Source organism: Akebia trifoliata, chromosome 1, assembly GCF_017979445.1.
Source record: "Akebia trifoliata isolate Shusen 1 chromosome 1, ASM1797944v1, whole genome shotgun sequence".
Classification (NCBI taxonomy): domain Eukaryota; kingdom Viridiplantae; phylum Streptophyta; class Magnoliopsida; order Ranunculales; family Lardizabalaceae; genus Akebia; species Akebia trifoliata.
In genome coordinates, this window is record NC_141375.1 from 33629803 (window position 1) to 33644623 (window position 14821).

Consider the following 14821-nt stretch of genomic DNA (forward strand, 5'->3'; position numbering starts at 1 on the left):
ATTTATTATGGGTCCCGTTCAGCACCAAACATTTTGGCCAACATTTTAGCCAATCATTTTTGTCTTACATGAGTTAGAAGTTTTGGAATGGGCTGATTTTTGGTGAGGATGATCTCTACGGTGAGGAAATCATCCTCACCAAAAATCAGCTTATTCCAAAACTTCTAGCCCCATGTTTATAAGTTGAAAAATCGTGGACTGTCCATTTTTTGTAAATCATTTTTGATGGGGTTAGATGTTTTGGAATGGGCTGATTTTTGGTGATGATGATCTCTTCATCGTAGAGATCATCCTCACTAAAAATCAATCCATTCCAAAATTTCTAACCCATGTTTTAAAAAGTGTTTTGCCAAAATGTTTGATGCTAAATATTTCCCATTTATTATACTTCTAGGGTACACATAAAAAAGACCCTTTAAAAACACCCTCAAATTTCAATTTCTAAAGTGTACAACATAACCCATTTATAAGAGAACACAATCTTTGGTCACTTAAAAATATTTATTTAAGGGTATTGTTAACATGTGCCTTAAGAGCACGCGATAACAAGATCCAACCAAAAATGCCTTGAAAGTCTTTTCCTATCTTGCCCACAGATCACATGTTAGTTAATAAAATCTTTTTATTCTACATAAATATAATTACAACATAATTCGAACTTCAATATATTAAAAATAAAAAATAAAAAATCTGAAGATAAAAGTCAGGTATAGAGTTAAGTTTTGCCATAGTGGGACAAGTACTTCATGAATATAGAATAAGATTACTTACTTCTTTAGAAGAGAATAAATGGATTTTTACATGACAACTTTCGAAAGGAATTTAAAACACATGGCTACTCTAATCAATCAGCTTTTTACAAGGCACTCAATCCAACGTGTTTAATCTTCAATCAAAATGTGCCACATAGACATCGTTGGTTGCTATAGGAACAGGATACCATTCTATTTTTTTGGATTTTATATGAGCCTAATCATAATTATAAACAATTATTAGAATTGTTTAAACGAGTGTTATAATATTTTTGTGATATTGAGATTATAATTTGAACGATATCTTCGCATCGTAGGAAGGGGAGAAATAATTTAAGAAGTATAACAAAAGCAGCTCTCCATTTTTTGCTTTTTTTATTTATCAACGGTAAGTTTGGCCATGTTTTTAATAAATCTTGGAGTGGGCCCTAAGGGCACAAGTTAGTTAAGAAAACCGTTTTTAAAGAACCTTAAATGAACTTCTTTTCTTTCCCTACTTTTGAGGATGGCATAGGATGGTAACTTGAACAGGCTGACATGGTGGACATACGTGGGTTTCTGTGTATGAAATTCGGATTCTGACATGAAGGTGTACTGTGGAACATGAAAGTAAATCAGTGAAAGGATTTCGTAAAGTTTAAAAAAAAAAAAAAAAGCAATTAAGAAAAAGATTTTGGATTTGAAAATTTAAAAGCTGACTCTGTTTCATGTACAGAACAAATTATATAAATCCTTCTATCTACTGAAGATTCTCATCCTCAACATAGTCCTAAAAAACCTATTGGTTAACTGGTGGAGAAGAGAGAGAGCTGTCAAATTTGTAAAATAAACTGGAGAAACCCATTTCTTCGTTTTGAGTTGTTCAAGCTCTTCAAGTCACTCTATTAAGTTTTTACATGAAATTTGAAGAAATCGTTCATGGGTTTTGTTGAGTTTTAGTGGGTCTTTAGGGGATTTTTTGGTAGTTTAATTCTCAAGTTTTTTTTTATTTTTTAGGTCTGAAAATGGAAGAAATCTTCTATGGCTCTTAGTTTGTCTTTGTGGGTTTTGCATTTTTTTTTTTTTTGGTAGATTAAGTCTTGTTTTGAGTTGTTCAAGCTCTACAAGTCAGTCTGTCAAGTTTACTCTGAAACTTGAAGAAATCTTTTATGGGTTTTAGTGGGTCAACCAGCCACTCTAAGGTTTTTAATCTCAAACTTGAAGAAATCTTCTATGGGTTTTGCTGGCTTTTAGTGGGACTACAAGTCTGTATGTCATGTTTTTTTCTCTGAAAGTTGAAGAGATCTTTTATGGTTTTTGCTGGATTTTAGTGAGCCTCTGTGGGTTTTGAGGCTTTTTGGTAGTTCAATGGAGAGTGCTGATCTTAATAGATTGAGTAATTCGCGTAGACACGGTTCTTCTATTTGGAGGAACAATGCTGTTGATGTTTTCTCGCGTTCTTCGCGAGAAGAAGATGATGAAGAAGCTCTGAAATGGGCTGCTCTTGAGAAACTGCCCACTTTCAATCGTATAAAGAAAGGCATACTAACTGAAAAAGAGGGTGAGGCCAGGGAAATTGAAATTCAGAAACTTGGATTCCAAGAGAAGAAGAAATTGTTAGATAGGTTGGTTAGAGTTGCAGAGGATGATAATGAGAAGTTCTTATTAAAGCTCAAGAACCGCATTGATCGGTTAGAACTCTTTATCATCTATCATAAACTAGTTTGGTGTTTTAAATTTCAGATTTTTGTATGTTTTCTGGACCTTTTTTGTAATGCAAGTTTGTTGGGTTTTTTTCTATCTTAATTTTACTCAAGAGTTGGAATCGATGTGCCGAAGGTTGAAGTTCGATTCGAGAAACTAAATATCGATACAGAAGCTTACGTGGGAAGCATAGCTTTACCCACAATATTCAACTTTTCTGTTAATATGATAGAGGTAACTTATCTGCATAAGGAGATAATTTATATGGTCTTTGGTGGTCTATAATGTTTCTGATAGTTTCTTGTCGGTTTCAAAAGGGGTTCTTGAATTATCTCCACATTCTTCATAGTAGAAAAAGACCAGTAGCAATCCTTCGAGATATCAATGGAATCATCAAACCTTGCAGGTGATAAGAACCATTCAATTCGAATCATAGATGTGATTTTGGTCAATTTTTTGTTTCCCACACAATCCATTTCTCATGTTTTGTTGATCCAAGTTTCTCAGAATGATGCTGCTCTTAGGCCCCCCAAGCTCTGGGAAGACTACACTGCTGTTGGCTTTGGCTGGAAGGCTTGATTCGGATCTTAAGGTAATGTTAATTTCATTAATATAAATTGTTCATCATGTGTGTTTCGTCTTCTGATTCCAAAACTGAAATGGATTCTTTCTGAAACAATCAGTTTTCAGGTAAAGTAACTTACAACGGTCATGGAATGGACGAGTTTGTCCCTCAGAGAACGTCTGCATACATCAGTCAACACGACCTCCATATAGGAGAGATGACAGTAAGAGAAACCTTGGCTTTCTCGGCGAGATGTCAAGGGACTGGAACAGGATATGGTAAATAAAGCATATTTGGTTTCAACATAGGTAACACAGTCCAAGGCGTTTCCAAATTTGTTTAATCCATTTGTCCAATTTATCAACAATTTGCAGAGTTGTTGGCAGAACTTTCAAGAAGGGAGAAGGAAGCAAATATAAAGCCCGATGCTGATATTGATATTTATATGAAGGTGAGAAAGAACTCCTCCATAGTTGATACATTATCATAAAAGATATAAAGATTAGATCACGTTTGTCTTTCAAGATGACTATGGGGTCTATCAAGTTCTGTTCAATCCAAAGTTTGTTTAGTTTTATTATTTCAGTATGAATTTGGGTTTCAAACTTTGATATCAAAAGAGGTTGAGATTTTATTTGTTTCTAATAATGCAGGCAGCAGCATTGGAAGGACAAGAAGCAAGTGTAGTTACAAATTATATTTTGAAGGTATCATTAGTAGCTAAAGAGGAGATCTTGAGATGTACCAACATGAAATTCTTATTTTCTTTTTAATGTTGCATAATTATTTTTTTAAGATTTTGGGGCTTGAGGCCTGTGCCGATACCATGGTCGGGGATGAAATATTGAGGGGTATCTCGGGCGGGCAAAGGAAACGAGTTACAACAGGTAGAGCTGCAACTCCTTATTTAAAAAAAAAGTAGAACATTTTTTATATAATTTTTATTCAAATTAATTTGTTTAAACATTTTTATTATTATAGGGGAGATGCTGGTTGGTCCAGGGAAGGTATTCTTCATGGATGAGATATCTACTGGTCTTGACAGTTCGACAACCTTTCAAATAGTGAATTGTCTAAGGCAATCCATCCATATTCTTCAAGGGACTGCTCTCATCTGTCTTCTCCAGCCGGCTCCGGAGACTTATGACCTCTTCGATGACATTATTCTACTCTCAGATGGGCAGATTGTGTACCAGGGTCCTCGTGAACACGTGCTCGAGTTCTTCGAATCCATGGGCTTCAAATGTCCTGAGAGGAAAGGTGTTGCTGACTTCTTGCAAGAAGTAAGTTTGGCATTAAAACCCATCACATAATCTTCATGAAAGCTTGACCATGATTCCTTCGACTGTCTGATAGGTAACATCAAAGAAGGATCAGAAACAGTACTGGGCAGATAAAGATGAACCCTACAATTACATCCCCGTTAAGGAATTCGCAGAGGCTTTCCAGTCATTTCATGTTGGCCAAAAACTAGGTGACGAACTTGCCACACCATTTGACAAGAGCAAGAGCCACCCAGCTGCTTTGACAACTAAGAAATACGGCGTTAGCAAGAAGGAACTTTTGAAAGCTTGCATATCAAGAGAATACTTGTTGATGAAGAGGAACTCGTTTGTCTACATCTTCAAGATGACAAGTGTTAGTAACATCTTTAGAAGTGTCTCACTTAAATTCCCAACTTAAGATACTAATTCAACGTTCACTTTCCGAATAATTTCAGCTTTCAATTATGGCAATCATCACCATGACACTCTTCATCCGTACCGAAATGCATCGAAATACAGAAGCCGATGGTGGTGTTTTTATGGGAGCTTTATACTTCACTCTTGTCATGATTATGTTTAATGGATTCTCGGAGCTTGTGATGAGCATCCAAAAGCTTCCTGTCTTTTACAAGCAAAGAGACCTCCTATTCTTTCCTTCATGGGCATATTCCCTCCCTACATGGATTTTGAAGATTCCTATTACATTTATTGAAGTTGCTTTTTGGGTATTCATAACTTACTATGTCATCGGCTTTGACCCAGATGTTCAAAGGTAAAGAACAACACACATTTTACTCAGTATTTTGCAGTTCAAGCAACCACCAGTACAATTTTCTTAGTGCAGGTTCTTTAGACAATACCTCGTTCTACTACTTATCAATCAGATGGCTTCGGGACTGTTCCGATTCATGGCAGCATTAGGGAGGAACGTTGTAGTTGCAAACACATTTGGGTCTCTTTCATTGCTCATACTCATAGCATTGGGTGGCTTTATCTTGTCACGAGGTTTATTTTGAGACTAAACCGAAAGTATGCTTTTCCATTCTTTGACACTTTCCTTGTTTTAGAAAAGCTTGTTTCTTTGCTACAGATGACATTAAAAAATGGTGGATATGGGGATGCTGGATATCGCCCGTGATGTATGGGCAGAACGCAATAGCAGTAAATGAGTTCCTTGGGAAGAGTTGGGGACATGTAAGTTCATGGAAATCTTTTGAAGAAGTGATGAAAAAGAAATTAGCACCATAAAAAAACCAACTAAGTTTTGAGTTCTCTTTTATGTTATAGGTTCTTCCCAATTCTACAGAACCACTAGGAGTGACAATTATCAAATCTCGCGGGTTGTTCCCTGATCCACATTGGTATTGGATTGGAGTAGGGGCATTGATTGGATATATTTTCCTATTCAACGGTCTTTATACATTAGCTCTCTCTTATCTCAACCGTGTGTATCTTCTTCAACTTTTTCTTTAAATTTTGTGTCTAAGATCTTGTGCTCTAATTTTTTATTTTTTATTTAATGAAATTACTGCAGCATTTGGGAAGGCTCAAACAGTCCTATCTGAAGAAACCCTGAATGAGAATTATGTAAACAGAACAGGAGAAGTCATAGAGTTGTCGTCCCAGAGAAGGAGTTCGGCTGATCGTACTTCATCGTTAGGTGATCGAGCTTAACATCTCTCTGTTTATCTTACAAGTTAATGCCTTGAAGTTACAACTAAACTAAACTTATATAAATGCAGAACGAGTAGATGAAATTAGGACGAGTATCTCATCAAGCTCTTCATCTTTAAGGATAGAATCCTTGGATGAAGCTAATCAGAGAAAGAAGCAAGGAATGGTTCTTCCGTTTCAACCTCTTTCTATCGCCTTCAATGACATTGTATACTCTGTTGACATGCCACAGGTAGCTTCCTTTTTCAAATAAGTGATAGATAAGTTTGAGAAACTTCTTACTTAAATTGTTTGTGCAGGAAATAAAAGTCCAAGGAGTTATTGAAGATCGCTTGAAGCTTCTGAATGGTGTGAGCGGAGCTTTTAGGCCAGGCGTCCTTACAGCTCTAATGGGTATAAGTGGTGCTGGTAAGTCCACACTGATGGATGTGTTGGCTGGAAGGAAAACTAGGGGATATATAGAAGGAAGCATTACTATATCTGGGCACCCCAAGAAGCAGGAAACATTTGCTCGAGTTTTAGGATATTGTGAGCAGACAGACATCCACTCTCCTCAAATCACAGTTTATGAGTCCCTTCTCTATTCTGCATGGCTACGGTTACCTCCCGAAGTAGATTCTGCAACAAGAAAGGTTGGTGGGTAATATATATATATATTGTGTGTGTGTGTGTGTGTGTTGTGTGTGTGTTGTGTGTGTGTGTGTGACTCTTTTTGAGTGTCCACTGACTTGTAAAACTAATTAATGGTTGCAGATGTTTATTGAGGAGGTTATGGAGCTTGTAGAGCTGGCTTCACTAAGGGGAGCAATTGTTGGGTTGCCCGGAGTGAGTGGTCTCTCAACAGAGCAACGCAAGAGGCTTACCGTTGCGGTTGAGCTCGTAGCGAACCCATCCATAATTTTCATGGACGAACCAACGTCTGGTATCGATGCAAGGGCAGCTGCAATTGTGATGAGAACAGTGAGGAACACTGTGGACACAGGACGAACTGTGGTGTGCACCATTCACCAACCTAGCGTAGACATATTCAAAGCTTTTGATGAGGTAAGAGATGGTAAAAGGTTCAACAACTAGAAATTTTTATAAGCTCAACTCCTTCATTTGGAATTTTACAGCTATTACTTATGACGCGAGGAGGTCAAGAAATATACGTGGGTCCCCTGGGTCGCCATTCTTGCCATCTGATTAAGTACTTCGAGGTGAGGACTAATAAAATATCGAAAGATAAAAATAGGGTTCTTTCTCTTCAAGACTTCCAATTCCTACTAAATAATTACTGATGCAAATTATTTATATTCTACTAAGGGAATCGAAGGAATCAGTAAAATAAAAGATGGCTATAATCCAGCAACATGGATGTTGGAGGTGACTACAGCAGTACAAGAAGAAATTCTGGGTGTTAGCTTCAGTGATATGTACAAGAACTCGGAATTATATAGGTAACTTTCTCATAGTCTCGATGCAAATTGCAAAAGAAGTAACAAATATTTTTGTCTTTCTAGCTCTTAGTGATCTAATGTTTCAGGAGGAACAAAGCTTTGATCAAGGAATTGAGTACTCCTCCTATTGGTTCAAAAGACCTTAACTTCCCTACCCCGTACTCGCAGTCTTTCTTCACTCAATGCATGGCTTGCCTATGGAAACAGTACTGGTCATACTGGCGTAACCCACAATACACCGCAGTGAGATTTTTCTTCACAACTGTAGTAGCCTTGATGTTCGGTACAATATTCTGGGAACTTGGCTCCAAAAGGTCAGATTGGGTGACACATAGTTTACACTCTTTGTCTTTGTTCATGTCATTAGTAAATGTGATTCCAACAATTATCCTCAACAAATCTTTTACATCGAAAAATTTTCAGGAGAAGGAAACAAGATCTGTTCAATGCAATGGGTTCCATGAATGCTGCCATTTTGCTCATCGGGGTACAGCATGTGTCATCTGTGCAACCTGTTGTAGCCATTGAACGAACAGTCTTTTACAGAGAGAGAGCAGCTGGAATGTATTCTGCTTTGCCATATGCCTTTGGACAAGTAATCAGTTATTTGCTCTTATATATGAAGTTTAGTAAACATGTTGTTGGGTTATGTCTTCTATTCTTGTATATGGAGAGTTGTCGTGAATTGAACCCGGAACTTTTTGATGATCCATTAACGACCCGTTTAATTGGTAATGTGTTGGGCTCATTTGGTTTGGTTTTGGATCCAACCCGTTTAACCTCTTTGTAACCCTAAGTATATAAAGGGTAAGAGTTGAAACCCTAAGGGGTGTGAGAGATAGAGAGAAATTGTAACCTAGTTCTTCTTTGATTAATATAGTGAAATCGTCGTTTTTGCCAGTAGACATAGGCCAATGCTTTGACCGAGTGTCGTGTGAGATTCTTGTGTTCTTGTTTGATTTATACTTCGGATCATAGATTTTTTCTAACACATGTTTTTCTCAAAGAAACTAGCCAATTCTTCCAAGTTTCTTACTGGATTTCCTTCTTTTAACACAGGTTGCGATCGAGATTCTATATGTCTTCATTCAAACGATGTTATATGGAGTTATAGTTTATGGGATGATCGGATTTGAGTGGACAATTGCCAAGTTTTTTTGGTATCTCTTCTTCATGTTCTTCACATTATTGTCCTTCACGTACTATGGGATGATGACGGTGGCTCTCACACCGGATCTAAACATTGCATCTATTATTTCATTTTCTTTCTACAAGCTATGGAATCTCTTTTCAGGTTTTCTAGTTCCACTGACGGTATGTTCCCTTCATCTTATTCATTCTTTCCACATGTCGGTTTTCATTGAGGAATAGTGGGACTAAAATTTCTTTGTTGGTTACAGAGGATACCCGTGTGGTGGAAATGGTACTATTGGTCGTGCCCTATTTCTTGGACCTTATATGGATTGGTTGCTTCGCAGTTTGGAGATATACAGGACAAGCTTGACACAGGTGAAACAGTGGAAGATTTCGTGACTAGTTATTTCGGGTTCAAATATGATTTCTTAGGAGTAGTTGCAACAGTGGTCGTTGGGTTTTCTTTGCTCTTTGCATTTGTGTTTGCCTTCTCATTAAGGGCATTTAACTTCCAGAGAAGATAAAAAATAAAATAAATGGAAGAAATTGAAAAGCAGTACTCACTAAGTTTAAATTGGTCTCAAACAGAATACAGAATTGTGAGCGCCATCCCTATATATCGCAGAGACTCTCGGGTTTAATGGAGAAACTTGTTTTGTAATTTTTTGTTGGTAGCTTTTTTATTATTACTTGGATATGTTTCAAATATTAGGCGAATGGATTATCGTATATTTAAAAATGTTCATGTAATTCCTCCCATAAGTATGTATGCAATTTGATACAATAATACATGTACAACTAATTACTGTTTTGAAGTTGGCCTTTGCTTCTGTTAAAGGGAATAAGGGAAAAGAGTAAGAGAAACTGTTCTTAGTGAAACTAGATCAAAGTGGAAGCAAAACTAATATTTTTTTCTCCATGTCTTCGTATGTATGTTCATTGATTCGCCCTTGGGTCTTCAAGATCATTTTATTGGAACGAATGGAATAAAATTGAGAAAATGAAGGAAAATCAATTGAAATGATTATTGGATCTATGATGTAAACAATTGATGGGCTATGGTTCTAAAAAAAATAATACAAGGTTAAAAGATTTAGTGACTTGAGATACTAAGAAAGACATGAAAATACTACTAAAGTAACAAATCATGCAAAAAAAAAAAAAAAAAAAAAAAAATATTACTAGTGAAAATGATGATAGTGGGATATACTTAAAAGGGAGCAACTACTTACAGATCTTAAGTAGTCCCTTGCACTCCAACTTAATATATATATATGGGAGCGGTTCAGCAGCCCTAAAGTTTGCCAAACATTGTGTCAAATATTTTTCAAAACATGGGTTAAAAGTTTTGAAATGAGCTGATTTTTTGTGAGGATGATCTCTATGATGAGGAGATCATCCTCTCCAAAAATCAGCTCATTTTGAAATTTCTAACCCTAGTTTACAAATTAAAAAATCGTGAACCGTCCAATTTTTGTAAATCACTTTTGATGGGGTTAGAAGTTTTGGAATAGGCTGATTTTTTGTGAGGATGATCTCCTCATCATAGAGATCATCCTCACAAAAAATCAGCTCATTCCAAAACTTCTAACCCATGTTTTGAAAAATGTTTGACAAATTTTAGGGTTGCTGAACTGCTCCCTATACATATATTATATATTAGAGGGATAACATTGGGAGATAAAATTTGTCCTATATGACATAAAAAATCGATGGTCCGTAATTCTTCAAGTTTGTAAAACACTTTTGATGGGATTAGAAGTTTCAGATTAGGCTAATTTTTTGTGAAGATGATCTCCTCACCATAGAGATCATCCTCACAAAAAAATCAGTCCAATCCAAAAATTTTAAGTCATATAGGATAAATTTTATCTCTCATGTTGTCCTCCTAAGATAAAGTCAAACAAAGTGCAAGGGAGGTTATTTAAGTGATGGATTTTAGGTGGTGTGCAAGTGGCCCATATCAATTAAAAATAAATAAATAAACTAATGATACCCTAGGATATGACAAGTTCAATGGTTTTAAAAGTAGTCTAAGATGGAGATGACTTGAGTGAGTCATCCCGGTGTTGGAGAGTGCAAGTTGGTCAAATTGAATGGCACTCTACTCAACTTACATTTTGAACCTATTACCCTTGTTTTTGTCAATTTGACTGAGTCAACCAGGTCTTTTATAAAATTATTTTTTTAAATATTTTAAATAATTTTCATGAAAGATAAGATTTTGTGAATGAACATCTACTAATCTATTTTATAATCATTAAAATATAAAATAATAATAAATAATTTTAATTATTTGAATTGTCAAAGTTGAGACGACTCAAAATCATGCATTTCATACATTTTTTTTTTGAGTCATGTTAGAGTGATCTCAAGTTGGAATCTAATATCGCACTTCATAACGTGTGAAAGTGGACAAGTACCATAAATGCTTTTTTACTTGTATCTCGATGAAAAACCTCTATGATTACTATCCACTTTCAAGGCATTTAAGTATTATTTTATTTTTTTTCGCCCGATAAAAGACTTCAATATAATATAAGTTATCAGTGGACCAATTAAACAAGTGGGTCCCACATGTAAACATGCTTGATCATCACGTTTCAGCTGTCTAACTACGGATCTTACCTCTTTCCCAAGAAAATTAAGTGATGTTGTAAGCAAGAAACGTTTACCACCTAAACAATGCCATTCAAAGGCTCCAAACGACTGGTTCGTTTTCTTGTTGCCAAAGTATGTATTTAAAACTTTATGTTACAAAGAGGTTCACTACTTAATATTTTGAAATACCAAAATTACCCTTCAATCATTATACGGCCCCCCTTGATTGGAAGATGACAGTCATCAATGGGTCGGGTTTTGACCCAGCCCAGCCCAGCCCAGCCCAGCCCAGCCCTGCATGGACCGACTTTGACTGAATATAGAAGATCGTTTTTTTCTTTTTTTCTCTAGGCAACCGAGATTAGTGGTTAGTAATTGGTAGGTAAAGATGGGTTTTGAATCCAACTTGTGGTATCAACATTCACGAACTTTAACCAAGTTAACAAGTCAATTTGATTTCGACAATCAAATCAATTTGACAAAGTGAATCTCTTTTACAATTAAAGATGATGCACTATGTTCTTGCAAAGATTCCTTGTGTTTGCACCATACATAATCGAATTCGATTGCAAAAAATTGTGAAGTTTGATGTTTAGCTGCCCGTTCATATATCACTATAATCTTTTCTTTTTTTTTTACCCTTAAGAGTTCCTGCAAAAAAATGCGTGTATTATAACTTTTATAGGGTCGAGATTTGTATATTTGGTAATTTGGAGATCCAGATAAGGACTGAGGGTACTTCTGTCATTGTGAGAACAATGTATCTATCCTAGTTTGAAGAGAAACCCACCACGCCAGCACATTGAAACTACCATGTTAGTCTTAAATTCAAAGAAGTTTGAACTATTATTCTATTACTTCAACTTGGATTAAGTTTAATTTATCTTTAATTAATTATTGTAAAATATATCAATTTTAACACGATTTTGAATTCACAGTCTTGAAAAGTAGCAGTCTATAATATTGATCCATAAAAGAACTCATAAACAATGCAAGTATATATATGTAGGAAGTGGATGACAGAAGATTCCTTTAGAATCATTTGAACAGTTGTAAGTGCATCACGTCAATGTATTAATAAAATCCGACACTTAAAAAATTTGGAGTTTAGCAGCCATTCATTTTCAAAGACCTTGGATCAATAAATAAATAATAAAAAAACAAAATTTTTTTTGAATTATTATTATTTTTTAATTGGATATAAGTCATGATCACAAGAGCGCTAAGATGTTTTTTTTTTTTTTTCTTTTTTTTGTGTAGATGTGTATCGCTCTCATTAGTAGAGAGTGCTACAAGGTTCTATCGGAAACTTCTATTACAGAGGAGTTGCTTTCGTATATTTAAGTCCCTCTTTTTTTTATAGAAAATATATCTATATATATATATATATATATATATATATATATATCTATATATATATATATATATATATATATATATATATATATAGGGTCCCGTTCGCCACCCTTAGTTTTACCACACACTTTAACAAACGCGTTTTGTCTTACATGGGTTAGAAGTTTCGGAATGAGCTGATTTTTGGTGAGGATGATCTCTATGGTGAGGAGATCATCCTCACCAAAAATCAGCTCATTCCAAAACTTCTAACCCCATCAAAATTTATTTACAAAAAATGGACGGTCCACCATTTTTCAACGTGTAAACATGGGGCTAAACATTTCGGAATGGGCTGATTTTTGGGGAGGATGATCTTCTAATCATAGAGATCATCCTCACCAAAAATCAACTCATTCCAAAACTTCTAACCCATGTAGGACAAAAACGTTTGTTAAAGTGTGTGGTAAAACTTAGGGTGCTGAACATTTCCCATATATATATATTATATATATATATATATATTTTTTTTTTTTTGACTTCAGAAGAAAAAGAAAAAAATAGATCCACTGATAAATTATTTAGAAAAGAGGGTGAATGTTAATATAGTAGTAGACTAACTAATCAGCTCTTAAGTTTTTTAAGGGATCACATAATTATTGGATCTCTTAAAAATTATTTATTTTCATAGACATGATTACAACATGGTTCGAACTTTTTTTTTCTTTTGATTGTAGGGATTTTCCCTTTTAAAGAAAATTCAAATTACTTGAAAAAAAATAATCATCGAAAAATGTAAACCATGGAAATTAGTTCACCATTTGATTGCACCTCGAAAAATATTTAGAAGAGAATTGGCTTTTTAGCATGGTTACTGGCAGGTCAACATCAAATTTGACTAAATAGACCAAACCAATTGGATTTCAAACTAGCTCACTGGGTCAACTTAACAAATCGTCAAGTCAATTCGGCCGAGTTAGTTTGAAAATAATACTTAGTCAAGTCAGGAACTCGACCAAATTATTTGGTTATATATTTGTGAAGAAAAATGATTAAAGATTTTATCTATTCTAAAATATCAAAAGTCTTTATAATTTAAAATATTTTTATTTGATTTGTTTGAATTTACTTATGATTTGTTGACTAGATGAACACTTAAATTGGATGGAGGTTGGAGTTTTAAAGCAATGATTTTTTTATTTTTTTTTAATCATGAGAGAATAATATTAAGAGATGGAAAAATAATTTTCCTACATCGTGGTTAAAATCCTATTTATCTTTAAATTAAGAGTGAATCCTTATTTTAGAAAAAATTAAGAAAAAAAATAATTGAAATCACATTTTTCAAAGAAAATCATTCCTTTGTTATTTATATGCAATCAAATTGTTAGATTCATAGAAATAGAAATATTTTATAAAAGTTAAAAGAATTTTTTTTATATACAAAAAAGTTAATTCGAGATTTCACAGAATTCAATATTGTGGGTATTGAGATTTGAGAGTACTTCATTTTTTTTAAAGAATTATTATTGGCACTCTAATTTTTTACTTATTACACTTTAATTAAAAATAAAGAAAATAAGTGAATGATTAAGGATAAGTAGAAATTGAGGTGCCAATAGAATTTTCTTGTTTTTCATGATAGATTTCTTTGTTTTGGGTTTTGGATTTTATATGAGCCTAATAATAATTCTGAACAACTTTTGAAATAACTCGAATGATTGTTATAATGTTGAGATAAATAATTTGAGAAAAACTTTTGTAATGTGTGGATAGTGTGTTTTAATCTTTAATTGGAGTTTGGTAAATAATTTCAAAAATTGGGGTGTAATAAGTAAAAGTTGGGAAACCAATAATAGCTCTCTTTTTTTATTTGAAAAAATTAATTGATAGACAATTAAATATTAATCCAAATTAGTTAATAAAATATTAAGGAAAATACTGAAATGACACAAGGAATTTTATTACGATTCTAAAAAGTCTAACGTGGGATGTGCACATAACCATAAATGTGTTTCCTCGCAATATGAGTAAAAATCATCTATGGTTGTGTATGCATGTACATGTCAGAATTGTGAGAATCATAGTAAATCCTGTGTCACCCAAGAACGATTAAAAAATTAAATATCTTTCTAATCCTTAACCTCAATTAAGGTGTGAGGGCCATTGACATTGAAGAACGGACTGACGTGGCAGACATAGGCTGTTGTTATGCGAAGCCTTCCCATGAAACTTGACTCGGATCAAACGGTTTATTTATTCTTTAGGAATCAGAACACGAAAGCAAACAATTCAAAACAAATTAAGAAAAAAATATTTTGGATTTGAAAACTTAACATTTGACTCTTTTTTTTATTTGAAAAACACATCATA

At 34.3% G+C, this 14821-nt stretch overlaps 1 protein-coding gene across 3 annotated transcripts; it reads left to right on the forward strand.

The window, feature by feature from the left end:
* Window positions 1–1496: 1496 nt before the first annotated feature.
* Window positions 1497–9327, forward strand: LOC147411962 (pleiotropic drug resistance protein 1-like). 3 transcript variants are annotated; one of them, XM_086454561.1, is made up of 24 exons: window positions 1497–2422; window positions 2549–2669; window positions 2753–2841; window positions 2943–3027; window positions 3119–3278; window positions 3375–3451; window positions 3654–3707; window positions 3797–3887; window positions 3982–4283; window positions 4357–4638; window positions 4721–5037; window positions 5110–5270; window positions 5356–5459; window positions 5553–5709; window positions 5800–5925; window positions 6008–6171; window positions 6239–6571; window positions 6693–6983; window positions 7055–7138; window positions 7245–7378; window positions 7465–7692; window positions 7802–7973; window positions 8438–8692; window positions 8779–9327. In XM_086454561.1, exons 1-24 carry the CDS (start codon window positions 2100–2102, stop codon window positions 9034–9036), a joined length of 4368 nt encoding a protein of 1455 aa, XP_086310687.1. In that variant the 5' UTR covers window positions 1497–2099; the 3' UTR covers window positions 9037–9327. The 3 variants fall into 3 exon arrangements, with proteins under 3 accessions (XP_086310687.1, XP_086310691.1, XP_086310695.1); XM_086454565.1 differs by having other exon boundaries at window positions 5553–5676; XM_086454569.1 differs by lacking the exons at window positions 1497–2422; window positions 2549–2669; window positions 2753–2841 and having other exon boundaries at window positions 2937–3027; window positions 3126–3278.
* The last annotated feature ends 5494 nt before the right edge of the window (window positions 9328–14821 follow it).